The sequence below is a fragment of the Ochotona curzoniae genome, unplaced genomic scaffold, assembly GCF_017591425.1.
Source record: "Ochotona curzoniae isolate NIBS_2020 unplaced genomic scaffold, NIBS_Ocur_1.0 scaffold_1852, whole genome shotgun sequence".
In the NCBI taxonomy this organism is placed as follows: Eukaryota; Metazoa; Chordata; class Mammalia; order Lagomorpha; family Ochotonidae; genus Ochotona; species Ochotona curzoniae.
Genome location: NW_024467087.1, coordinates 23165290 through 23192926, shown reverse-complemented (window position 1 = coordinate 23192926; position 27637 = coordinate 23165290). Strand labels below are relative to the sequence as shown.

General features: G+C 43.3%; 2 protein-coding genes across 3 annotated transcripts; one reads left to right on the top strand and one right to left on the bottom strand.

The window, feature by feature from the left end:
- The first annotated feature begins 1678 nt into the window (after positions 1-1678).
- Positions 1679-9455, top strand: PGRMC1 (progesterone receptor membrane component 1). 2 transcript variants are annotated; one of them, XM_040999876.1, is made up of 3 exons: positions 1679-2078; positions 5245-5400; positions 8050-9455. In XM_040999876.1, exons 1-3 carry the CDS (start codon positions 1754-1756, stop codon positions 8151-8153), a joined length of 585 nt encoding a protein of 194 aa, XP_040855810.1. In that variant the 5' UTR covers positions 1679-1753; the 3' UTR covers positions 8154-9455. The 2 variants fall into 2 exon arrangements, with proteins under 2 accessions (XP_040855810.1, XP_040855811.1); XM_040999877.1 differs by lacking the exon at positions 5245-5400 and having other exon boundaries at positions 1695-2078.
- A 5295-nt stretch (positions 9456-14750) lies between these two features.
- On the bottom strand, positions 14751-26023 carry LOC121169489 (A-kinase anchor protein 17B-like). Its single transcript, XM_041000074.1, is given in 6 exon segments — positions 14751-14938; positions 14941-15226; positions 15228-16460; positions 18322-18556; positions 20279-20409; positions 25240-26023. Coding segments are annotated over 6 exon segments (2826 nt in total). The 5' UTR covers positions 25993-26023.
- Positions 26024-27637: the final 1614 nt, after the last annotated feature.

Below are 27637 nucleotides of genomic sequence, written 5' to 3'. Positions count from 1 at the left end.
ATACTGTTCACCTTTGATACACCCTCTTTCATAAAGGTTTTCATTTCCCAAATAGAATCTTTCAGATTTTGTTAACAATGTAATTGACTTCTTAAAAGGATACCAACCCTTTGTCTCATTAGTTGCAAATAAAAGTATTTTTCATACTCTAATTAGTTTGTGAAAGTCTCTTGCTTATTAAAAAAAGGTTCATTAGAGCAACTGCAGCAGGGAGCCACAGGTTCAGCCTGTTTCTCCGTGATTACATTGAAGAGGTTTGACAAAAGATCTACGGGGGCCATTTCAGCTCATCTAAATTTAGCTCTGTAAAAAAAAAAAAAAAAAAAAAGAATGTGTGGGCTTGATATAAAGATTGTTGGGCTCATTACACTTTAAAATGATTTAAAAAGCTGGGGGTGGGGTGAGCAGGGCAGGAATGGAAGCAGTTTTTGCCAGAAATTTTTAGAAATCCGAGGTAAAAAGGCAGTTCTCTGCTTCACTCTTGCCTGTTGGGTGGGGGAGTTAAGCTATGCGCAAGGGAACAGAATTTTTGATGGAAAACTACTGCTCTGAGCTGCAGATGTGTGCATGGCTTGGCTTTCATTGTCTCCCCTCTCTGTACCCTTTCTTCCGCTCTGCTCCTACTGCCGCAATAAAAACGGGACCGCCAGATCAGGATTGTGAAGGGCCCTGACAACTCTTGCTCATGTGTAGTCAGCTAGCACCTAAAAGCCAAGGAAACACTTAGGAAAGGAAGCCATCTGGAAGCTTATGATCCTTGCAAACTCCTGCCTTCGTCTGGAACCCAGCTAGGGGTGTTGTGACTGCCAAGGGTACCCCAACAGACTTCCAATATAAGGAAGTTGCCAAAGGAAGTTTGGCTATTTCTCTGCAACTAATGAGAGATGGGGATGGGGGTTTTGGGGATGAGAAAAGTGCAACAAGAGAACTCCGCTGGCTGATATCTTAGTGACTAAGCAAATCAGTGATTGCAAAAGAGTTTATCTTCTGAGAACGCACGCTAAGTAAATCCACTGATCCAAGCTGTTTGCCCAGAAGTTGGGAGGATTTGTCAAGACAGGCATGTGGCTGTCTTGATCCTGTGGGTGTCACAGGGAGAACTGGGTCATGGACGTCCAAGGCAAGTGAACGGAAATCCCGGGGGTGGAAAACGGAGTTCAAGGAACGAGACTCCTGTTCCCTTGGACAGTTTCTGGGTCCTGGGGGAATGGCTGGAGATAAATGGCTGTCAAACCTGAGGTGGGGGGGGGGGTTGAGTCCTGAAACAACAGAAATGTAAGGGGTGCTTTCTCACATCAGGTGAAGAAGGGGTCCTTAGACAACACTCCCCCAAAGCCAAGGCCCACCCAGCGTGTCGTTGGGCCAGGAGCAACAAGGGGTGCCCAGGAAGCCTGCGTGCTGCGTCATGAGAAGTTACATTGTGGCGTGAGGCCGGCGCGGGGAGCTGAGTGCCCTAGAACCGAGGGCTGGACTCGTTGGCACCGCAACGGGAGGCAGGCTGGGGAACGAGAAGCAAGAGCGCGGGGGGTTCTGTGGGGGGCCTGAGCCGAACCGGGCCCCACGCGCCGGGGCGGGGCGGGGCGTGAGGTGGCCGCGGGGAGGCGGGGAGGCGGGGCGGCAGGCTCCGCCCCCTCCCTGGTTAAAGTTCTCCTCCGCCACCGAGCTCGGCGCGCCACTAGCTCGCAGAGAGGGAGGGGAAAGCAGCGAGTTCCGGAGCTCTGTCTAGCCTAGCCCAACCTTTGCTCCTGAGATCATGGCTGCCGAGGATGTGGTAGCGACGGGCGCCGACCTGAACGAACTGGAAGGCGGCGGGTTGCTGCACGAGATTTTCACGTCGCCGCTCAACCTGCTGCTGCTTGGCCTCTGCATCTTCCTGCTCTACAAGATCGTGCGCGGGGACCAGCCCGGGAACAGCGACGGCGACGACGACGAGCCGCCCCCGCTGCCCCGCCTTAAGCGACGCGACTTCACCCCTGCTGAGCTGCGGCGTTTCGACGGCGTCCAGGACCCGCGTATACTCATGGCCATCAACGGCAAGGTGTTCGACGTGACCAAGGGCCGCAAGTTCTATGGACCCGGTATGGTGGCCAGAGTGTGTGTGTGTGTGTGTGTGTGTGTGTGTGTGTGTGTGTGTGTGTGTGTGTGTGTGTGTGTGTGTGTGTGTGTGTGTGTGTAGGTGCGGCACGGAGACAAAAGAAGAGGGCCCCAGCGTAGTGCTGCGCTTGGGGAGAGGCGAGGAGGGAACCGGGAGCCCATGAGTGGGGAAAGCAATGGCGGTGAGCCAAGGAAGGCTGGCGGGCAGAGAGCCGGGAGCGCTGGAAGCCGGGTGGTGCTGGCGGGGTGACTCCTCACGCAGGCGGGAGACCAGAGGCACTCTCGAGGAGCTGCGGGCCAGTGGAGGGCGGGGGCAGCTAGAGGGACACAGATCCGAGCCCGTGCTGCCAATGTTGTGATGGGGAGGGAGGGAAAAAAAGGCTAAGACGCTTAAAGTGGTGGTTGGGGGGCACCGCGAGGGGTTGGGGGCACATCAGAGTGCAGGGAGCTCGAGGAGTTTTCGAGGATAGCAGATTTGCTGGATCTTGGAAGGAGGAGTTGGTGTCTGCTTTGAGAAAGAAAGGAGATCATAGTGACGAGTGGTGTGTGTGAGTGTGCATGCGCGCGCACTGTTTGTGCAGGCGTAGTGTGTGTGGTGTGTGGTGGTGAAAGTGTACGCGTGCGTTTTGGAATGTGTTAGGTGTGAGTCGAGCTTGTGTTTGGTATGTGTGTGCGCCTGCTGACCGGGAAAGGCTGGGAGGTGAACTAGGGAGGCTCAGGAAGGGGAAATGGAGCTGATTCCAGAAAGAAATAAAGGCTGAATACGGTGGACAGTGGCAACGAGGCAGGCTGAAAAGGTAACAACGCATTCAATCTCTAGCAACAGAGGAAACACTAGAAACTCCCGTCCCACAAATGAAAAATGGATTGTGATATGGGAGGATCCTGAGAAACAAAGCGGGTAGCCTACTGGGTAGGAGGATTTTAGGAAAAAAGAACCCGGAGGGGGAACGGGCTAGCAGACTGCTGAGTAATTCTGGGGGGCACACTTGAAAGACTCCTCAGACAGGAGGCTTTTCCCAAACGCTTTGCCTAACATGATCACCTGATACATCTGGGAGCGAGTACAGACTGCAGGCTTCTCCCCCGTAAACATAGATGAGCCCCTGGCAGAGATGCCTGAATCCCACAGGTGAATCCGAGAAAAGAGTCAGCTTTGAAAACTCTTGCTTTATAGAATTGTCAGAGAGGAAATAGGCATTTCTCTAAGCATATCCAATCTGGAAACCTGGGGGAGTTATATAGAGGTGTGGTCTCAGAGGAGAAAGGGCCCAGATGGGGCTGCAAATGCATTGCAACCATGACTGCTTGTACTTTCTCATTCCAGCTAGTCGAAATTAAATATCTTAAGGTCCTGTAAGGCTCTTGCTCACTTAGTTCTTCCTTACAAATATTTTAAAATGCCTATTTTCCATAGGCATGCACCTGTTAAGATAATTTGAAAACTTCGTTTACGTTACTGACGGCTCAAAATAGTGCACTTAGCTATCAATGAACATAATCATGTGCACTGAACTGTAAAGCAGTCCAAACATGTGCGTGGGGCATCATCATATGATTGAATGTATTTTGCCAAGTCATTGAGGGATATGTAGGCCTGTACACAGAACCTAGAACTGGGCGTATGGTGACATGTATCCTAGTCATCACTGGGGGTCACAGGCCAGATGTGTGACCCTGGTGCACGGCATTGTTCCCACCAGGCCCTCATTTTCCCGCGGGGGGGGGGGGGAAGCTTGTGGCGAGAGCTTTGATTCTCTGTCTGCACTATCCTCCAGTCAGCCCGTGAATATGTGGTAGCAGTGTGGTGGGAATGCTATTTAATGCTGTAAAGAATCGCTTAAAATGATTCATTCTAGTGCTTCCTGCTCTCTGGAGACCCTCATATAGACCCTGGAGGTATAGCAGTGAGCAAAATGGATATAGACCCCTGCTCATACAGCCTTCATTCTAGTGACCATGCTTCTTAGTGAGTGACATGTGGTCTGCAAAGACTCAGAATGCTCCCCCTTAATCTTTTACTCAGCACTGAGGTTTGTGTCTGCTCTAGCAATCCAGTGACCATACGTTATGAAATACTGAGTTTCAAACCAGCACATTTTCCCTACATGAACATTGCTGCTACCATTTCCACCACAGGTGTACATTTCCAAAAGATTGATAAAGCTTCCCCCCCTCCCCCTTTCTTTTGTTGCGTTCTGTAGTGGTTGCTAGTCTGTTGTGGTTGCTATTCAATCTACCTTTTTGGAAACAATATGTTGTTTGAAGTGCACTGGATTCTTTTGGTTTACTTGGACAATATTTAAATAAGTGCAAACATCTACTTTAAGTACCTTCAGAATGATTCACTGCTTTTTTAGAAGTTTGGTGTGATAGCATTGGCAATAGCATTCTGAGGTTTACTGAATTATTTTAGGGTATGGATTCAGTTGTTTTTTCCATGAAAATTTTGGCACATGCTCAGTCAGCCTTCAAGGCCAATTCAAAACAGGAAGATGAAGCTCATTTCGTCTGTTCCAGCTTGGATTTATTGACACTGAAGGTTATGTAACACGTGGATAGATTTTTTTTGAACTTGATTCTCTGATACCCATGAAATTATCTTGCAGCTGATGTGAGCTAATGTTTAATCAAGTCTTGCAACCTCAAATCTCTGTAAGATACCTTTGGCTCATTAAAATGTTTCAGAAAACATTTAGAAGGAAATGTTTTCATTTGCACCTCAGTGTCTGTTGCCTGAAGAATGCTATAACTCAAGTGCCTACAGCAGAGCTCGGCTTTAGGTTTGATGTCCTGCAATTAAATTCGAACCATATCTCAGGTCGTTCCCTGTCACCACCATCACCACCCCACTACCACTTTGGGCGATAACCATTTATGACTTTTTAATAAGCTATTTGGAAATCACAGGAGACTGATGAAAATGTGTAGCGATTTGATTTGGTTGTTTAAAAGTAATGACAACAGGTCTTTCACTGTCCCTCCCCCCAACATGCTTTCCAAAGCCTCAGTATCCATTGGCTTCAGAATGGAATTCTCAAAAAGGGGGCCTTCTAAGATGATGAGTAACAAAACTTTTTTCTGTGTGTGATGGAAAGATATTGACTACCTAATGATGAATTGGTCTTTGGTTTTGCTTTCTTTCTGAAGAGGGGCCATATGGGGTCTTTGCCGGAAGAGACGCTTCCAGGGGCCTTGCCACATTTTGCCTGGATAAGGAAGCCCTGAAGGATGAGTATGATGACTTGTCTGACCTCACTGCCTCTCAGCGGGAGACCCTGAGTGACTGGGACTCGCAGTTCACTTGTAAGCATTTTTTTCAATTTGTGCATGGATCAAATTTCTACCAGCAATGGGGATTCGGGGCAGGACAATAGTTATTACTAAGCAGCCTGAAACTTGGGTGCATTTGATAGGCTCCTGAATCTTGGACGGATTGAGTTTACGGCTTGGAGTAATTGCAGTAGTGCTGAGTCACTTGCTATTATTGCATACCACTTTTTAGCTAGACCTCTGTGGAAACTTGACCTTCCCATTTCTGGTGTTGTTACATTTTTGAGAAATGCGCAGAGATTCCACACTAGGATTTGGCATGCTGGGTGTTTAGGGGAAAAGGACAGTAGCCCTCCTGGCTATAGAAACAGGGGTTTTCATAAGTCTTCTCTTGTGGAACTCATTGGTTAAAGGCAGCCCACATAGCTGTTGAAGAATAGACTTGTGTTCTATAACACAGCTTCTCTTTGAATTGAATTGAGCCTAACCATAGGCCACATCTACCAATGATGCTTATAATCTGCCCAGCAACGATGATGTCTGCTGTTTTCAGAAAGGCACAAAAAAACAGACATTCATTGCCAGCTGGTGTTAACGGCCTGAGGTCTTTGAGGTTCTAGAATTAGCATGAGTGGTTAAGTTCTGAACTAAATGTTTATCACTTTTACAATGTTTTGTTGCCAAGACCTTGAACAGTAATCTTTCCCAGCTTTTCCCAAACAGTGTATAAGTATCGAGACTATTTCTTGGAGGAAGATTTCATTTAAAATGTTTTTTATTATTATTTACTGTTCTCTACCATTAATATTACATTGTCTTTTGACTGACTATAGCCAACCATTTTCTTGAGAAATAATGCTGACTTCAGAGAGAGAAAGTTTTTAGTGAATAATTAGCTAGATAGAGCCCTTCTTTTTAGTTTGGATCTCTGGCGCACTAAGTTTAGATTTCACATGTTTAGGCAAGTCTTTTTACTTAGAAAATGTAATTCAGCTGCTTAACATAGTCCCCAGTTGTTTGCACCCTATGGATGCGTTGTGATGGCAGCATGTTTTATAGGATATTGGCAAATTGTGACTTTTAGCTTATTTTCTGGAGTTCACCTTTATCAGTGAGAAGAAATGTGTGATCATTTTCTCACGTAAACTGAGGCTAACTCTTAAATGCTGTTGTGACGCCTCAGCCCACACTGAGCCCGTGTGCATTCCCCTTAGGGCAGGTTTCCCAGATGCCACCTGGGTTTTATTTACTTTCTACCAGCCCAGAGCACCTTAAGGACCTTTGCACTGGGTTCAAACAGGGAAGTTCCACTTGTGTTCCCGATGATTCTTTCACACAAAAGCAGCTCTGGTTACCTGCTTGATCAACTTGGTTACTCCTCTAATAGCTATGCATATTCATAAAGAAGAGACTTAGGGCTCTTGGCTTCTGCCGTGGAGATGGTGATCCCTGCATTAGATTAGCTGCAACACTGTGGTGCTGGCTGACTGCATCCCCTCACAAGTGTGTGCATTCCAGCTTAGACTGTCTCCAACATCCTCAGTCTTCCACTGGCTCATTTACTACTCCCTTTCATTACCCACAGGCTTTTGCCCATGGTAGGTACAAGCCTCTGTCTTCTGCCATCCTCTTATCCTCCTGCCCTTTACTGGCAAACTGTGAACAAGTTGCTGTCTCCAACTCGTCTCCTCTCTCTGCATCCTTACTCCCTACACTGTGGCTTCCATCATCATGGTTGGATTAAACTCTTCTTTTTCAGGAGTTTCCAGGAACTTGCTTCTTGGAATATTAATTTCCAACTATGGATTTCCTGTCATGTGCCCCTCTAGAGTGGCTTGGCTCCCTCTGCAAAGTGTCCATTTTGAGTCCGTGGGCTCCATCCAATTTTCACTTCATTAATTTGCATTGCCAGTTTTCTTTCAAAGTGCATCATTGCCCTGTTTGCCATTTCCGTAAGATCACACCCTGCCCCGCTGGCCCTGGCTCCTTCTCACCTGGCTCTGCACACTTGTCTCCCAGTGACCCTGCTGCCAGTCTCTGCACTGGAATCTGCCCTGGCACCGCAGTGATCCTAGCACTGTTTTACCATGTCATTCATTTCCTCATGAACCTGCCATGCACTTTACTCCCTGTGGGATGAGTCCAAACTCCTCAGGCTCACCTTCCAAATATTTCACAATATTTACCCATACTACCTAGCTAACTTTATCTTCTACTTTTGTAGATCCCATCTCTGCCTGCTTGGTTTATTTATTGTTTCCCAGCTACATTCAGTCTTAACCTATACATATTTGTACGTGGAGTTGTAATATTCTGGAACTTTCTCCCACTCACCAAACTCTTTATATACATTTTCTAACCCTTCTAACTCATCAGCAGGCCTTGCTCTTTCAGGCACTCCTAGCGCACAGGCCATTCATTCTGATGTTACCTTGCATGCTCATTGTTGGATGCTGCTACCTGTTATATTTCTACCTTCTGCACAAAGCTATTATTTTATGTTATCAAGGACTGTGCTATAAACCACCTTTTTATCTTTCAGGAAGCTTAACACATTACTAAGTGTGTTTAAATCAGCAAGGGATGTTTTCAAATGAGATCAGGTAGTGTTCTTGTTTTTCTTATTTTTTTTCGCCCTCGAAATATGAGAATAACCATTTGTCTTCTCTTCTCTACATCCAGTCAAGTATCACCTTGTGGGCAAACTGCTGAAGGAGGGAGAGGAGCCCACGGTGTACTCAGACGATGAAGAACCGAAGGATGAGAATGCTCGCAAAAATGATTAAGGGCTTCAGTAGAAGCATATCTATTTTTGTATTTTACAGAATCATTTGTAACATTCCAGTCTGTCCTTAAAACATAGTGATTGCAATATTTAGAGAAGTTTTAAACTCGCTGTAAATTTTTTAACTAACATCACTAGTGACCATGGTACAATTAACTTCTTTCTGAAGCTGCATGGTATGGCTGAATGTCACGAATGCAGAAAGTGCAGTGCAGTGCCGTACTGCATATACTGATGATGTTTTCCTTCCGTCTGTAGTTTAAGTACATGCGGGGTTTAAGATTGCTTTCCCTGAGAAACAGGTAAGGCTGGAGTGCTTCCCCAACAGGTAGAACTGTGTCACATTCAACAGCACTAACAGCAAAGGATCAATGTTTAGTACTGATGTTCTTGAAAGACAGAAAATCCCTTGTTTTCTCATTTGATTTAACTGCATGATTTCTGTTTTATCTACCTCTAAAGCAAATCTGCAGTGTTCCAAAGGCTTTGGGATTGATTAAAAAGAGCTGTCCAGTAACAAAACGAAATCCCACAGCTGGGCTTAGTTGAAAAACAGAACAAAACATACACACATTTTTATCCACATGTGGATCCACACTCTCACACAGTAATCTCCCGGTTAGGATTACAACAGGATTGCAACATTTGGAAGAAAGCTTTGGGGAAAAAAAATAAGCTGGCTTGCCTAAAAACCTAAATATATGAAGAGGATTACAGATCCATATTCCCAATCCTCAAGTTTGTGCTGGGGCAATGGTTATCTGGGTTTTTTCTTTCCTTTCCTCCCTCCTTCCTTCCCTCCCTCCCTCCTTCTTTCTTTCCTTCCTTCCTTCTTTCCTTCCTTCCTCCCTCCCTCCCTCCCTCCCTTTTTCCTTCCTTCCTTTTTTTATAACACAATCTGATGAGAGAAGGGCATCTAGAATGGGAGCAGGTGTTTGACCTAAGAACCTTCATGCACACCTCTGCAAAGTAAGGGAATGGTCCATGTCGCTAACCAAGTGGTCTTCAAAGTGTATTCATAAGGTACCAGTTGTTACGTCATTACAAAACTATAGTCACCACGGAAGTAGTAATCAAGTATGTCTAGACCTGTGCGATCTATCTTTTGGTTAACACTAAACATAGCTTAAGTAGACTACAGTTGTAGGAATTTGTAAAAGTAAAATCTGAACAACTAGTGAAGTTTCAAACTTGTGTAACTGTAGTTAGTCAATTGTATATTCTTGTGAACTGTTTAATGGTTTTACCTCAAATCAAAACAAAATGAAGTGCTTTGGTCAGTTAATAAAGTGATTTTGCCCAATAGAGTATGGTGGCTTAATGTTTTAAAACTTTGTCTATGCAACCAAACACAATCATTATACGTTAGCTCAAAATGCAGGATTTCATTTAAAAATAAATGTACCAGTGCCAGCGTGATGGCTCAACGGGTTAATCCTTTACCTCCAAGCACCATCTTCCCATGTGGGCACTGGTTCTAATTCCAGCATCTCCACTTCGCATCCACTTCCCTTCTCATCCACCTCTTTGCCTGTGGCCTGGGAAAGCAGCTGAGGATGACCCAAAACCTTGGGACCCTGCACCCACATGGGAGACTTGGAGGAGGCTCCTGGATCCTGGCTTTGGATCAGCTCAGCTCAGCTGTTGCAGTCACTTGGGGAGTAAATCATTGGATGAAAGATCTTCCTCTCTCTTTCTCCTCCTCTTTGTATATCTGCCTTTCTGATAAAAATAAATCTTTTTTTTTTTTTTAATCCCAGCAGCCCCACTTCCCATCCCGCTCCCTGCATGTGGCCTGGGAAAACAACTGAGGACAGTCCAAAGCCTTGGGACCCTGTACCCACATGTGAGACCCTTAAGAAGCTCCTGGCTCCTGACTTTAGATCAGCTCAGCTCTGGTTGTTGTAGCCATTTGGAAAACAAACCAGCAAATGGAAGATTTTTTCTCTCTGTAAATCTTTTCAATAAAAATATACTTTTAAAAATTTATTTGCTTTTATTGGAAAGAGTGACAGAAAAAAGAAGGGAAACAGGGAGAGACAGAGAATCTTGCATCTGCTGATTTCCAAATGGGCACAACATTCAGGGCTGGGCCAGCTGATATCTGGAGCCTGGAACTCCCATATGGATCTCCCATAATTTTTATGGCAGCAGCCCAAGCACTTGGACCATCTTTTGCTGACTTCCCAGCTACATTACTAGAAGCAGAGCAGCCAAACATGAACAGCGCTCATAAGACATGCCTGTATTTCAGGCGGTGGCTTAACCCACTGCACCATAATGCTGGCCCCCAATGTCCAACTGAGTGTAGGTTTTTTGTATTCCACAAGAAGCAAGTCTATAAAGGGACAGACATTCAGAGCTCACACCAAATACCAGCTTGTCCTACTAAGAAATTATTGTTTTTGTGGCCCATCAAATTCTGACTCTTAACCAGAACTTTGTACGCTGTAAAGGCACACCATCCCTCACCTTGAAGTCTATAGCAAGGTTAATAAGGGATGTTGTCACTGAACACATTGTCATTACCAAGTGCCAAAGAAGAATTTTGTTTGTTGATAATACATTGCCTGATCAGGAAAGTACCAAAAATCCTTATTGGAACAAAGTTAGCTTCATGTCATATATACAGAGTTGAATATGCAATCAGCCATATAAATGTAGACAACTTATTAGTTCACAAATATTAGTGTTTTATAATTTTATTGTTGAAACCCACAAGATTTTCTTACAATAGATGCACTGCCTGAACCACCTTTGCAGCTTGAAATCTCATATGCATGTGAAGATTAAGGCTACTCCTTTTACAAAGTTAAACAGCCTTGTCTGGTGCCAAAAGGAAAATACCCCAAGCTTCATTAGTGCCTCAATCCCAATAGCCTGATTCCTCTCCATTCAGGGCTGAATCAACATTTTGTTGATTATGTGCAAAGGGATATTACTGTAAGGCAGGGCTTCACTGGAAAAATTTCTCAAAACCAGTGGCATATGCATAAGCTATGTTATGCAAAAGGTGTCATTCAAGAACAGAGCTTGCTTGTTGACACCACTGCATGGCCCGTTCAGGAGGTGTCAGGTGGGCATCTGTGTTCCCTACCTGCTGTCATCCAACCAGCTGCTGAGATGCTTGGTTCTCACTGCTGCCACTTGCCGCTTACAAGTAGCATGCCCTACATGTTCTCAGCATCAGCTTCTCTGTACAATGTAATGTGCCCCTTGCCTCACAGGGCCAAATTCACGCAAATCTTAGATCCAAGCCAGGCATCCACACATCCCTTGCTGTCTCAGAGCTCTTTGAGCCCAAAATACACTGGCTCAGCTCCAAAGTGGCCAGATTTTTCTCTTAGGTAATACAATACTAGAAACAGTTTTCTGAGAAAAGTCAGTTCTTGAATGCTTAAAGACTATGTGGGTGTACAAGAGTCTAGCCAACACATGTGATGAATGAACAGACTCAACAGTCACTATGACAATAATATTTTTAATAGATCTGAAAATTAAATAGGCATTATTTTCTAACAAGGCAAGTGAGAAAAGAAAGGTCAGCAACATTAGTGCAAAGCCGCGTACTACAGGTAGACATTTTCCTCCCAGAGTGGAACTTTCAGCATTTATTTAAAAATTAACATCCTAAACAGTTTCTGCAACAAAGAAAAATACATTTATTTGGCTCTTATTTCCAAAATTAGCAGGTTACATGGCTTTCTACCTGAGAAATTCCAACAAATGAAACCAAAATACATTGGCAGATATTTAGCTTCTTACAGCACTAGCAGCAGCCTATACAAGGAAAAACATGAAAATACCTATTTATCAAAAAGACAGCTTAAAGTTCAGGCCCTTACGTGACACAGAAAAGAGTCAGCAAATACTTCTGCACCACTGAAATTACAGCACAACAAAATAGGCTAATGTGAAGAGAAGGTGGTTATATTTTCAATTCTATTCCATTCCTTACTAGGCCATTCAATTGAAAAGTATAGTTGTTCTCTTCCTCCCTGAAGGCCTAAGCAGACAAAGAGATTGACTGTGGTCTAGAATGCATTATCACAAGTCAGCTAGAAAAGCCCAGGGTTGCTTGGAATGTAGACATAAATCCAGTACTCTTACTTTCTTTAGGTCCCACGACAACAGTGAGCAAACAAACAAGACAGAGCTGTTATACAGAAATGACTTAGCACCAGTTATATTATTCAAAAAATTGCACATGCTGTATTTTGCATTTGAGATTTCATATGTTTAGCGAGCGGTAAATTGTTTCTATTCCTAAAAACTCCACAAAGAAAAGCCACCAAATGACAGGAAAATCATGTTGTTTTTTTTTTTTCCCAAAAACAAGCATAGCTGCTTTCCATTACAAATCCATAATTTTCTTTGTTCAATGGCATAAAACATGGAAAACTAAGGAGGTGGGTTTTCATTGGAGGAGAACAATATGCAGTTGCCAGAAAGTTGATCTGACAAAACACAAGCTGTTAGTAGTTTCAAAGGCTACTTTGGAAAACACTACTTTGAATATTAGTAGTCATTGCTAGTCCTCAGAGGAGAAAAGGCACTCACCCCATGAGCCATTCTTCATTTGACAAGCCAAACCTGGCATGGTCATGAGCTTTAAAGTGGAAATGAGCCAACAAATCATTCATTCATTGGTTCTTACTGACAGATACAATCTGCTATGTTGCCATCGTTTCAGACTTTTTGTGTGTACTAACACACCTTCATTAAAATGTGAATACGAGAGACCCATGAAGCATACCTGTGGCTCTTGAGATAAGTGTGGAGATTTGGGAGCCAGCTTTGTGGTACAGCACATTAAGCCACCACTTGCCGTGCTGGCATCCCATGTCAAAGTGCAGGTCCAGTCCCAGCTGCTCCACTTCCAATCCAGTTCCCCGCTAATGTGCCTGCGAAAGCAGCAGAGGATAGCTCAAGTGCCTGGCCACTGCTACCCACATGGGAAATCACAATGGAAATCCTGGCTGCTTGTTTCAGCTGGCCGAGACTGGCTGTTAGGACCACTGAGGGAGTGAACCAGCAGATGGAAACTCTCCCCTTATCTGTTGTTCTTGTTTTTTATTACATAAATAAATGAATCATTCCTGAAAAAAGGAGGAGATTTTACTGTAACCCCTTCAGACACCAGGTTTTTCAAGTGGCTGGTTATGAGCATACATTGTGTGACATCATTTGGGCAACCACACAGACTGGCGTCTTACCTGGCTCTGCCAGCTGGCACTTATCTGAAAAAAAAAAGCAAATTAAGATGGAAATGAATCATGCTGTGTGAAAATGTTGCCTTTTACTGATTTTTTGCACCTTATGCAGTTTGTAGACAGTTTCTAATTTTCATTGATGTCTTCAACTGCCAGGTCAGGTTTAGATAGCTTTGTTGGGGGTGGGGGAAAGATCCCCTACTGCCCCTGAGGTCCTAAATCCAATGTAAGGCAGAATGAATCAGCCTAGCTTTCTACAGATCATGCATTTAAATAAGATGTAAGTCTTTAAGAATCTATAAAACACCTCAATTTAAAAATATTTAAGAAGTCCAAAACAATTAGGTAAAAAGATAAATTGCTTCTGTTAAGAGTTTACAAATCTTGCACATGTATAATTTTTTTTTTTTTTTGCAGCTAGAAAACTATGGGCTTTCCCCTCAACTCTTCCTAACTCCATGGCATCATCTGAGGATTAGAGGAGGCACTTGTTCCGGTTGTATAAAAGTCAGTTGGGGGACATTCAGTGACTTTGTACAAACTGCTGTCACCCAACCCTGAGTGAAAAGATTACATAACCTGAAATGGAATATTATCACATCCTCACTTCCCAAGTGCCTTTGTTGGTGCCCCAGGAGCTTTCACTATTGCCTTTTGTAAATCCCACTGCTTATCACTTTCAATCCTGTTGTTTTCCCCTAATGGAAAGACATGGAGTTCTTAAAAAAAAAAAAAAAAAAAAAACACCCCTGCTAATGGTCCCTTTATCTATTTAAGTCTCAAAAGACAACTTGAACCCCATTTCGAGTTCTTCCAAAACTTTGCCTCTTAAAGGGACAACTCATGGAGTACTTGAACATCCCAGCAAGCTGAATTTCCTTCAGGGGGTGATCACAAAACTCACTAATGTCATGAACAAGTCTATATGTTCTAGCTGTCCATATCTCTTCTTATATCTATACTTAATCCTAAATAAAATGAAAATGTGTTGCTGCACATGGCATTTCTGATCAAATCAAATAACATGTAAAAGGACCCTTATTTGTTCTCTGTAGTCATCTTTGAAGATAAATGACACTGAATGATGATGTTGTGACAGCTAAAGAGCCATAAAGGGCTATATCAATCCCTCTCAATATTAATCTTCATCATGGCACCAAACTAAAGTTGCAGTTAAACTGTTTAAAAAAAAAAAAAGTCTGTCCTTAGAAGAAGAACTACAAGTGTACTGCTTTACCAAGCTTCAGAATCTGTGTGTTTTGTTGGGAAAGCTTGCTAACACACTTGCAGTCATTTTAATGTACACTTTGGCAAGAGAAACAAAGTTTTTGCATTTGATCCCGCTAATGCTTTTCAGTGTAGTTCTCTTGCTCCATAGTTGCTAATTACATCACAATTTTTGGTTTTACATTTTCTTCTTGCAAACTGTTTGTTGGTGAATCAGGGTGCTCCTGGTTAAAGTGGTGATCAATAATATTTCCAATAAAATAAAATAGGGTAATTTTCCCTCGTAAACAACTTCCATAGTCAGTGTGCTCCTGGTTATTATGTCTAGTATAATAATTGTCAGATTGAGCATGAATTCTTTAGAATTTAACTATCTTTTAAATCTTCTTTTGCATCCTAGTTATATTCTGATTTTCCAAGGAGTCTCTCTTTTGGAAAAATCTCTCAAGTAGAAAGTATTAGCACTTTTTGATGATGTTATTGGCACATGGCAGGGTATATAATTTACTTTCTGGGCAATTGTACTAAACTTCCTCCTCTTTCTTGTATTTTCCTCTGATGGATCACTAGAACTGGATTCATGGTAAGATCCTTCATTGAACAAGTAGCGGGGGACTAGCTTTTCTCTTTTTTTGGCTGTTGTTCTTTTCATCTCTAATGAAATTGCTATTGCCCTCAAACCATGAATATCTAAGTTCATACACAGATCTCTTGCCTGTTGTCCTCAGTTTGTATTTAGAGTACTTTTGCTCACCATCATGTTTCCTCTCAGAATTGAAAATTTGCTCACTCGAACTAGTTGCCTGTTCCCAAGTAGTGGCTTCATCAATGTCAAGGGGGCCTCCTTGTGGAGAGCTATGATATGTGGCCACAGACTTGTCTTTGTCCTCTTTGTTTACACTAAGGATTTCACTGAAGCATTCAGAATCACTACTAATTTCCTCCAAGAAATCAGTCAACTGTAATTCGAAGTCTATTGAGTCACAGGATGAGAAAGTTTGGCTTTGCCTTGCAGATGTGGAATCTTTGACCTGGTGGGAGGGAGTCTTTGCTGACAGGTGGCTCTTTCCATCAGTTGGGTGCGGCTGATCACCTGCTTCACTGGCTGCATCTTTGTCATCATTTTCTAATCCCTTAGTACAATCTTTGGCATAATCCACTTTTCTTCTCTTTTCTGGCTTAGGCTCAGGATCTTGAGTACATATCTTCAGACAGTCATCGTCTTCTTGAACCTGTACTTGCCCTTCCAGGTTTTGCTCTTGGTTCAAACTGGTTGAATAATGCCCGCGTTTTCTCAAACTGACCTGAAAACCATTTCCCTTAGCATACACATCCCTCTGCCACTGACACATGCTTTCTATGTGACTTGGTTCTAGGTAGACACGGGCATATTTTGGAGTTTGATAATAGTTCAATAGGTAGTTGATAAATTCATCTGTCTCATAGATCTTCTGTTGCCTGCTGCCATCTCTTTCAGATAATCTGGAAGAACAGGATTTACCAGAGCTGTGGTGGTTTTCTTCCTCAAGAGACTGACCTTGTATCATTGAACCCTGCCAGGAATTTTGATCAGAAAACAAATTATGATTGCATCCCTCCATTAATAATTCTGCAGGCCTTTCACTTCCAATTGAATGTTGTACTGTTTTTTTATCAAAGTGATGGGAGGCTTTCCGTAAGTGAGTCCCAGTTCTTGTCTTCATTTTTTGCTTGCTTTTACTAGCTGACTTGGCAACTTGATATCCCGGCTTTGCTTCTCGACTTTGAAGATGTTGAGTGTTTGACTCTTTGTTCTCCAGTATTGCCAATGTGTTCCCATGATTAGCTTCAGGGCCTGTAAGTTTCTGGGAGTGAACCTGTGTGGTTCCCTTCAAAGAAAAGATTAAAAATCTCACATGAAAAACTAAATAGATTTAAATATTAAAACAAACAAACCAACCCCTGGGTTCTCTGAATAGACTTCTAATACTTCGGATAGAACAAAGTTTGAAAGAACACTGTACTGAAGAAATGAGCAGCACAAAATACAATGTTCAATATGAGCTGCTTATGTCAGAAGGCATAACATTTACATGGCCTTCAAAGTATGCAGGTATTTTTTTCATCTCTTCAGAAATTATTATGTTTACTCTAGTAGGTGTGTTGTAATAGGAGCTAGAGAAACAAGGAGGAGAGAAAAAAAAAAACAGAATATCCTGGTGCAAGAAAGAACAGATGGGTGAAATTTGTGTCTAAGAGAGTCAACTGGTTTAAAAGTGGTCTTTCTGCTTTTTAAGTTGACCTCTCACTATGGATTGCAGGTGAGGGTGTCTCTGAATTGCCCTGCCTCACCCAAGAAGCTAGACATGAGTGTAGGTGTTTGCTGCAGCAGTTAAGAGACCCACAGCCCTACTGGAGTACCTGGGTTTCTGTCCAGGCTCTGCTCTCAATTCTAGCGTCCAGCTAGCACACAGCCTTGGGGGCACTGGTAATAGCTCGAGTACTTGACTGCCTGCCATCCCGGTGGGAGACCAGGATGGAGTTTTCTCGGGTCTTGGCTTTGCCCTGGGCTCAGCCCCAGTTGTTGCAGGCATTTGAGAACTGAACCAGCAAAGGGAAGATTCTTTCTCTCTCTCAAATAACATAAACAAATGCATAATTTTTAAAAAAGACACAAGGTAGCAAGTGGCAAATACAGCCATGACTATGCTTTTACCTATAGTCATATGCCTTGCATAACTGCAACGCAGGTGAAAGGTGCTGGTTTCCAGTCCTACCTTGCTGGGAGACTTTTTGCTGAGTTTCCATAGACACCTAATACACATCAGGGCACAAGTTCCTACCCATTACCTGAGATCAGAGCTCAGGGATCATGTAATTGGCGTAAGCGTAATGGGACCAAGAATTAGACCTCAGAGTCATTTAAAGACAGAAATTCTTTAAAAGTACTCATTCTTTTCAATCATTAAGATAAACAAAAAAAGATCCAGCTAGCCTTATTATAAATGTAAATGTGGGATTTTTCTGATCCTGGTTTCAATAAGTGTCACTGTCCACACTAATGAGAAGCAGGCCAAGAATTAACTCTATAACACTAATGGCATTCGCTCTTTATACTTTAAAAAATCAACTATGTATTTTCAAATTAACACTTGGGGAGCCTCCTGGCATTTCATCCAGGATACCTGCTGAGTCTGGCTATCTCAGGGTGCTCAGGAAGGAGGAGAAATTCCTTCCACAAAGGAAACTCTCCAAACAAATCAGTTGCTTTGAGGTGAGAAATTCTGTACCAAATAATTTAAAACTGGACTAACATGAGCTTACTACAATGCTTGGAGCTCTGGCTTCTCTCCTAAGCTTGTTGCAAGTGGTGAAACAAGTACAGTTAGCAGAGCACCACTAAGCTCTCACCTGCACCCTTCATTGCCTTCTGGCACTTTCCTGTTCACATCCATTAGGAACTTAAGAAAGGAAAGAGCTGAACTGCTCCAGGGGATACAGTCCCGGAAGTTCAGAAACCCAAAAGTGTTATGTGTTGGATGGTGGAGTAGAGTCACACAACTATTTTAGTGAATGTAGATACCCTTTCCCTAAGTCCACAAGCAGCCTGTTTCAAGCAAACCCAAGTGAATACCATGAGTCGTTCATGAAGATAAGTTTTCTAAAGACCACTGCTTAAATGCAAAAGTTGTGTTTCTCAGAAAGATCAGTACCTACCAAGGTTGAAGAACAATTGGGAAATAGCCTTACTGAAATTTTCCTCAGGAGAACCCGTAGCAACCGAAGGGCCTCAACCCGCCTGTGAGCCAGCAGGTCCTTCCTCTCCTCCCACTCCTGTGAAGAGTCCAGCTCCTGAGGCACCTTAGCTTTGGCTTTGTCCTTTTGTTTCCTTTGCCGGTGTCTGTCCCTTTCTTTCGGGGCTCGCCTCCTGACCCTGGCCTTCTTCCTCTTTTCCTGGGCTTTCCTCTCCTCGTCTTTTCTTTTTCTGTACAATGATTAAGATTAAACCATTCAGAAGGTATCTGTTAGGTATTTGATCTCTCCCACCAGAGGAAAACAGATTTTTTTTTTTTTTTTTTTTTTTTAGGCTTCCAAGACTCTACCATTGTTAATCACAGGGCCAAAGACAATTTAGGCTAAAACCACAAACAATCAAAAAACCCAAAAACACTGTTAAGCATCAGTCAAGGGAAGGAGACATAGTTTGTTGGTCAGACAGAAGCATAGAAAAGGAGACTTTCCACACGTGAATAGTTTTCCCCTTTGTTTCTCCCCTTGCCCCAGGAACAACAAAAATAAATTGCAAATTTGGAAGCAATGAATTCACCCAATTTTCCCTAAACCTAGATCCTTCCCACCCTGATCAACCATGTAATCATTATTAAAATAAATAAATTTACAAAAAAGAAAAGGAAACTTTATGCAAAATAGCAAAATCAGAAGGCTAAGCATTTAAAGGAGGGGCCTGTGGCAACCACTTTCTCAAAACATAAGCAGGAACTATCAGATTCAGAGTTCACAGAAATGATTTTATTTGTCTTGTCATCATTACCTTCTGTGAGCTGGTTTCACATAGGTAAAATAAATTAAGACAGAGAGAGATAAATCAAGGAACTCAGAAACTTTTGAAGTGGGAAGCTGGGCCTTGACACATATCGCTTAATGCAGTATATTATCATGAAAACCCACTGACTTAGAAACACATTGGTTTTTCTTTATGCTGATGTTCTCTGAAGATTAAAACTGTTTCAACTGGGCCCTTTTGGAGAAGTGGAGAATGGGAAAGCAGGAGCAATTACCTGAGCCAGGACTCAGACAAAAGATGATCTAAATCAGATGTTAATTATGGAACTGGGGCTCAGGGGAGCTGGTTTTCTTAAGTAGGCTCGAGCTCCAGCCAATTTTTATAGATGTGGCTGCAAGTGATTCTTGTTACCCCCACTGGCCAAAAAAAAAAAAAAAAAAAAAAAAAAAAAAAAGAAGGGCATACCAAGCTCCTTGTTTAAATGCTGTGACATACATGCACAAGGAGGAGCCAGGAAGTAAAGTTATTTTTCAGAACCCTAGAGTTCTGGCTCATTTGTACTATCTTGCCACATATTTGATGATGATGGTCCAATAGCCCTTTCTAGGTTCAAGCTTCTAAATTGAAAGGCAACAGTAAACCCAAAGAAATCAGTATGAAAGCACCTCAAATCCACAGAAATTAGTCAGGACAACAAGACAAGTGGTCTTAACAATTCCAAGTTTTCTTGCTTCTAGGTTAGTTTGATTATGTACTTTTTATAGAAGAAACTCTTTCCAAGACCTAACTTTAAAACTTTAAATTAGTAGGCTGGTTAATATTGGTAAATTGGTAATCTTTTTCACTTAATAGGCTCATATTCTCACTATAAAAGTTCCTGTTTTTAAAAAATATTACCACCACCCCCCCCCCCACAAATTTTAACCTGGCTTCTCCCATTATTCCTCATTACTTTTTCTTCGTAACAAACACCTTTTTTGAAGCCTCTCATTTTCAATAGTTCAGTCATTTAGGTCTTTTGACAGCATAGCCAAAACACTGTAATGTTCAGTGGAGATCTGTCTGCACCAACACCTGTCCCCCTCCCCCATCTCACTGTCATCTTGCAAGTCTAGCCATTCATCCAGAAGGATTAATCCATAAATCAAAAGAAAAGGCCTGAATTAAAGTTGGTCTACTCACCTTTCAGCCACTTCCTCTTCTCTTTTCTTTTCTTTCTTTCTTTCTTCCTCCAGCTCTTGTAATTTTAGCCTTTCCTGATTTCTCTTCCTTATAGCTCCCTCACTGAAGTGTTTGGTTGTGTCAAACATAACCTGTCCCCAAACAATTCAAAGTTTTGTTAGAAAATTTTGCCAGCTGGCTGTATGCTTTCCAGGCCAGAGAAACAAAGGTAAGATAGTACATGGCCACTCACACCCAAATGAACTCCCAACATTCCCTCTGCATCTGCACCCATGCTGCTCTCCAGCTTCTCAGCCAGCAGGCTTAAGTTCTACATTAGTATGTCTGGGTTCAACTCCTGCTTCCAGCTTCCAACTAATGTAGATTCAAAGAGGCAGAAGGTGATGGCTCAAGTGATTGTCCTCCTGCCATCTGTAAAGCAGATACGGGTAGTAATCTTGGCTGCTGGTTCAGGTCCTAAGCCAGCTCCAACCAGTGGGGAGTGAACCAGTGGATAGGAACACAGATACTGTCTCTCTCTGAAATAAATAATGCAAATCTTTTCTAAAATTAGAAAAAGGGGGCTGACATTGTGGCACAGCAATTAAGCCCTGTTTTGGGACATCTGCACCCCATATCAGAGTACCTGGTTTAGCTCCAACCTAGTTCTGTTTCAGGTACAGCTTCCTGCTATTGTACCTGGGAAGCTTGAGCCCCTGCCACCCACCTAGGGGATCTGGATACAGTGTTTGGCTCCTGCCTTTGGTATTATTTTGCCTCAGGAGTTGCACACATTCGAGAAGTAAACTAGTGGATGAAAGATATATGTGTGTATGTGTGTGCGCGTGTGCATTTCTTCATATTTCTGTATCACTCTACCATTCAAGTAAAATAAATAAATCTTTAAAAATAAATAAAATTACATCTAGCATCATGCATGATAGCAGAAGAATCAAGATCATTATTCTTGGTAAATAGCTGTGAGGGTACTTCCAAAAGTCCATGGCAGTGGAGAGAGCAGGCCAGGCACGTGAGGCAGAACCTCTGCTTCATCGGCCATTTTTGGCTGATGAGTGGGGATTGCAGCCTGCCCTGACTGCTTAAAAAGCAGCCAGCACCATCTTAAGCCAGTGCATCCATCAGGCACCAGGCTCTGCCCACTGGCTGCCCACCGACGATCTCTGGGGACTTGGGAGTGCCAAAGTACTGCCTACAAACATCCATGGTTAAGGCCACCTTACATGTAAGTGAGGAATGAATCCTGAGGGACACCGAACAGCAGAGCCACTGTACTTGCAGGTAAGCAAGGGGACTGAGACCTAGTGGTTTGGAGGGGAGAGACCAGAAAATCTGAATATGCCAGACTGATTCACCAGTCCACATGGGAGTCCTGAGATGGGTTTGTTAACACAGAGTATCGCTGACTACCACATGCCACTCCACACAAAAGCTAGGGCTGGAGCCATGTCTAGCAGACCTAGATCCCAGTACCCTACAGAGTGTCAGAACAGAAGACAGGTCACGTTAGGAAGGGCCATGACACTAACCAGCACATGGGAGAACAAGGTCCTGGGGCAGATTCTGTTGGGGATAAGTGGGCCCAACCTTGAGGAGATAAGAGTCTCGCTGGTTAGCTCAAGATTTATGGTGGTGATGGGCTGAATTAGTTGTGAACATGAAAACCACCAACACTCATAGGTACTGGGGTTGGGGCTGGGGCTGAGAATAGGCTGGGCAGGTCCAAGCTGTAAGCACCTGCATGTGTATCCTAAAACAGGGCGTGGGGTGGGCCAGCCCACAACATCCAACAGCTCATACAAAGGCCAAGATGGAAGGGCAGGCTATGCTAGGCAAGGGCCTAGCACCTGCTGGAGCATGTGAGATACGGGTCTGAGAGTAGGCTGAGTGGGGAGACCTGTAAAATTTCCCTTCAGAATCATAGCTCCTGCTGGTGAGCATGTGGTCCAGGCCTAGGAGTCGGGCAAGCTGGGCAAGGTAGCCCCACCCATTGGCAAGTGTGTGGATTTTGTTGGAAGGAAATGGACCAGGGAGGGCCAAGCAGATCTTAGCTCACTGGCAAGTGCAGAAACCAGGATGGAGTGCAGGTCATGCTGGGATAGGGTATCACACCTACCGGTTTACATGAGCCAGGGATGGGAGCAGACTGAGCAGGGCCAGGTTACGGCACCCGCCAGTAAGAGTTGGGACTGAGGTCTGGCTAGGTCAAGCCAGGCTGCAGCACCCAAAGGCAAAAGTCAAGACAAGTGAGGGACTATGCCAAGCTGGGTCAGAGCAATCACTGGCATGGGTGAGATCTGTGGAGGGAAGCAGGCCTGGCTGGGGAGCAAAGGGGACACCCTGGCCAGGTTGTGATCCCCAATGGAGAATGCGAGGGTCAGGGTGTGGGCTGCTGTCTGGTCTGGATATAACTGCAGTGTCCCTCAGCATGGGTGTGGGCTGAGTCTGGGATGCGACAGACTGAGCTAGACTCCAGCACCCACTGGTACTCGTGAGAACCAGGGTGAGTGTAGGACAGGCTAGGCTAGGTCTCTGCCTGTGCTGAGCCATGTGTGACCTGTGTCTGAATGTAGACCAGGTTTGGCTGGGCTGTAACACCCAACAACAAGAACTGGAATGGGTGAGGGCAGGTCAGGAAAGGTCACTGTTCCTGCTAGGACAGGAGGTGGACTAAGTAGAACTGGCCCATGGACCCACTGGTGTGAGCGAGATCTGGCATTGGGAAAGATCTGGATGGAGGAGCCTGGGGAACTCTTCTGTCGGGACATGCTCCTTGCAGATGAGTGCAAGAACCAAGATGGGGAGCAGCCAAGACCAGGGCAAAATATGCTACCCACTGGCATACATTTGGTGCAGGCCAGGATGGGTCAGTCCATATCACCAACTGGTGAATCTGTGAGCCAGAATGGAGTGTAAGTCAGGCCGGGTCAGAGCGCAATACCAGCCAGTCCACATGAGGGCTGGGATTGGGGGCTGGAAGGGCTGTACTAGGCTGTAGCCCCCACTATTGTGAGTTGGAATTGGGGATGGGCATAGCCTGGCCAAGTTACAGCACCACTGGTAAATGCCAAGGTGAGGGGGCTGTGCCAGACTGGGCTGCAGCACCCAACCAGCACATGTGAAACCTAGAGTTTGGGGGAATGGTCCCAATGAGGGGGATGTGAGGGCCCCCTGCTGGGCCAATACTCCCACTGGTGAGCATGAGAGCTGGGATGGGGGCAGAGCAGGCTGGGCAGGGCCACACCCAATGGCCTACATGTAACCTGGATCAAGGAAAAGCCAAGCTGGGTTGACTGTACCTTCTGGTCCATGCATAAGCCAGTATGGGCGTGAGTGGATTGGGCTTTGTCGCAGAATCAGCTGGCAGATGCTGGCATGAGGGCAAATTCTGTTAGACGCAGACATGGCTAGATAGATGGTGGCATCTGCTGGCACCAGTGTGAACTGGACAGTGGGGCTGGTTGGGATGAACTGGGCTTCAATGCCCATTGACATGTATAAGAGCTTAATGGGATGTAGGACAGATGGGATCAGTCAGCTGTTCATACTGGCCAGCATGGGAACCAGGGTAGGGGGCGGGCCTGGCAGGAGTATTTGCAGGTCACTTCAACTAGGCTAAGCTGCAGCTCTCGCTAGTTTTTGTGAAGGCCGAGTATGTGGTGGACAGGATCAGGCTGGACTCCAACATCCTTTGGTTTGCGTAAGACATGGGGCTGGAGACAGAACTGACCCAGCAATTGCAACTATCAGCATGTGCGTAGGCTGGTTTGGGTGATCAAATGTGCCAGACCCTGTATTGGGAGCAGTGGACAGCATATCCAAATGTACCTTGAAGATATAGCAGTACGTTGGAGCTTCCAGAGGACACCTAGTACCATAACAGAGGACAGAGGACAGAACAAATTGATCAACTACCCCAGCCAAGTGTTGGCAGTGAATATCTTGGCAGACGAAGACTCTAAGTTGGACTATAGCAGCCAGTGCATTCTGGAGAGATTTCATTGCGATTGGAGCAGCAGGATCACCAGCTATTCAGGACTGTTGAACTTTCAAAACCTCTTGAGAACTTCATGGCATTGTACATTTCTATTTTTCTTTCTGTTGTTCATTTTGTATTGTGGCTTTTCATTTAAGGGGATATACAGTAACAGTGTAATGGAGACTATCATATCCAAATGTGAGGATACAATGCAATATGCAGCTCTACTTCCAGATCAAAGATGGACTTCCATTGAAACTGTCAGCTATAGCTTGACAATAGGATGCTGGACTCTCTGTCATTGTCCATGCCCGCAATGATGAACATATGAATGTGTATGAAGAACTATATTATAGTAATAACATAGGAGAACTTGTGGGGTGGATAACATTTGGGGTAGGGGGTGGGGGAAATCCCAAAGCCTATGGAATTGTAACATAAAATGATAATTAAATTTTTTTTTAAGTCCTTGGGAAAACAGAGTGAAAAGAGAGTTGTTTTTCAGCATGATGTTCTTACGACTGTTCATGAAGGACCACCCATTGTAATACTACAGGGGAAATCAATGGGGGAAGGGAACTTGCGGAGAGGGACAGGAAATCCCAGAGCCTATAAAATTGTATCATAAAACAATAATTTAAAATAATAAAAAAGTTTTTGGTGGAAAAAAGTTTGGAAATTATGTGGGTTTTTTTATAATATACATTTTCTATGAACTTGTTAAAAACCCTTCATATTAATGGATTTCAAAATCTTTTGCACTAATATAACCTTATCTTGTCACTTTTTACCATAAACGTTTTGAAAAATCTACACATTTATTCATGACAAACACATTCTTCCATTAGTTATTGATCAGATCCTGATGAAGTCTAGGAAAATTTATTCTAGATGTTACCTTTGTTTTACTCAGTGTCATCTGGAGGAGGAATAAGAAGGAGTAGGAGGAGGAGAAGGAGAAAAAGAAACCCTGGCTACTTCTTACCTTAATGTTACAAGCCAGAGCTTTCCCATCATCTCCTTTAAGCATCAGCTTCATTCCTCGAAGGGACTCCATGGCCTTTATAAAGTCGGTGGATTCTTGATACTGTATAAAGGCTTCAAATGTCTGCAAGCCAAAGCCAAAACCCCCAAAGTTCCCCCTAGTCATCACTTCTCTGTAGGGGTCAAGCATAGGGATATCCACATTCTTGATCTTCCCAAAACTTTCAAAGACTACCCGAAGGATCTCTTCACATGGCTTCTCTCCACTGGAACCTTTAGGTGCAAACCACTTACAGGGCAAGCCTGCAAAATAGATGGCGTCTGGACTCTTATCATGATCCTGCTCTTCAGCTCCATCACTCAGTGAGGCCTCTTTTTTCTTGGGGAAATGTTCCCACTCTCCTTGGGCATCGGTAGCCACAACTTTCAAGTCCGTTTTCAAGCCATTTAACTTGATGATCTTCCCATGTAATTTGGATTTGAGAATCTGAACCAGACTTCGGGTTTCAGCCTCTCCCTCAAATCGGATGAAGTCCTTTGTACTCTTGGAGAGCCGAACTGTGGTGAACTGGTCAGGGCAAATCAGGTTCTTCAGCTGGTCAAGAACCTCCCAGTTAGAGAAGGGTCTCACAGGTTCTATACTCTCTGGGAGCAATACATTGATCATCAGTTTGGCTATAGGCTTGAGGTAGAGGTGCTGAGCTGCACAGAGCTCTGTTGCCTCCGAGTTATCATACACCACTGTAACTGTCATGGTGTCTTCACACTTCTGTAGAGGGTGAAACAGAAAATGTTACGGATTTGGATTGTGAAGTATACTAAACATTGCTGCACCTAGATCAAATTAATGGGGTAAAGTATACTATGTGTACATTTAAACTTTATCTTACAAATTTTAGGACCAATACGCAGTTATGGTAAAATTGAATAAAAAAAAGTAAATTTTTAATATACAAGGGTGATTGCAAAAATATCAACAGCTTTTATATACTCTAGCAATGAATCAGCAGAATTTGAAATTGATATGATTTTCAGTTTCATTCAGTGATATCATTTTCATTAAGCATCAAAAAACAATAAAACACTTAAGCAAAAACCTAGCAAAATATACATAAGATCTTTACGGGGAAAACCACAAAGCTGTAATGAAAGACATAAAACAAGAATACATGGTTCATGGATAGGGAGACTCAAGATACCATTTCTCTCTAATTTGATCTATGGACTCAATACAATTCTAATAAAAATTCTTGCAAGTTATTTCTATGGCTATCAATAAAGATGCAGAGTTATCAACTAAACAGAACAAAATCGGAATACCGACACTCACCATCTTCAAGATTTGTCATGAGGTTACCAGAAGCAAAACAGTGTGGTATTGGCAAAACAATTGGCATATAGATCAATAGAACAAAATATGTAGCCAAAATAGAATTTTATAAACACAGTCAATTAATCTTTGTGAAGAGGAGTAAAGACAATACTGTGGAACAGACAGCCTTGTGAACAAATGGCACTGGAACAATTGGATATCTACGTGAAAGTTGAGTATGGTGGTGATTTTTTCATTGCAACCTTAAAGGCATAATCCATGAAAGAAATGTTAAGTTAAATTTCATCAAAATCTTAAACTTCTTTTCTGAGAAACAATTATTACAATAAAAACTCAAGTCAAAGACTGGGAGAAAATATTTAAAGATCATGTCAGATACAGACTGTTATCTAGGGGTCCGGCACAATAGCTTTGTAGCTAAATCCTTGCCTTGCATCTGCCGAGATCCCACATGGGAGCTGCTCTGTGTCCTGGTTGCTTTACTTCCCATTCATCTCCTATCCCACTGGGAAAGCAGTTGAGGATGGCCCAAGGCCTTGGGACCCTGTACCCACGTGAGCGACCTGGAAGAAGCTCCTGGCTCCTGGCTTCTGGTAGGCTCAGTTGGGGCAGTTGCAGCCACTTGGGGAGTGAACCAGCAGATGGAATATCTTTCTCTCTGTCTCTACTTCTCTCTGTGTATTTGCCTTTCCATAAAAATAAATAAATAAATAAATAAATAAATAAATAAATAAATAAAATAGATCTCTACAAAATGGCTACCCAAAAGAAAAGGTACAAAGAACTCTTAGGATACAATAAGAGCACAATCGGATTTGGAAATGACTCAAACATTTAAGAAGTAAAAAAGTAGATACAAGTTGTTTCTGTCTTTTGCTACCTTTCAAATAAAAATAAACATAAATGGACCAAAAATCTTAATGTATACTTCCGCAAAGAAGATATGCATATAGTACAAAGCATATGAAATATGGTCCTTGGCATAAGTCAATAAGTATGTCTAAATTGGAACAAAAAGATATACTATACATTCAGATGCTAGTGAAGATGACAAGCTACAGAAATT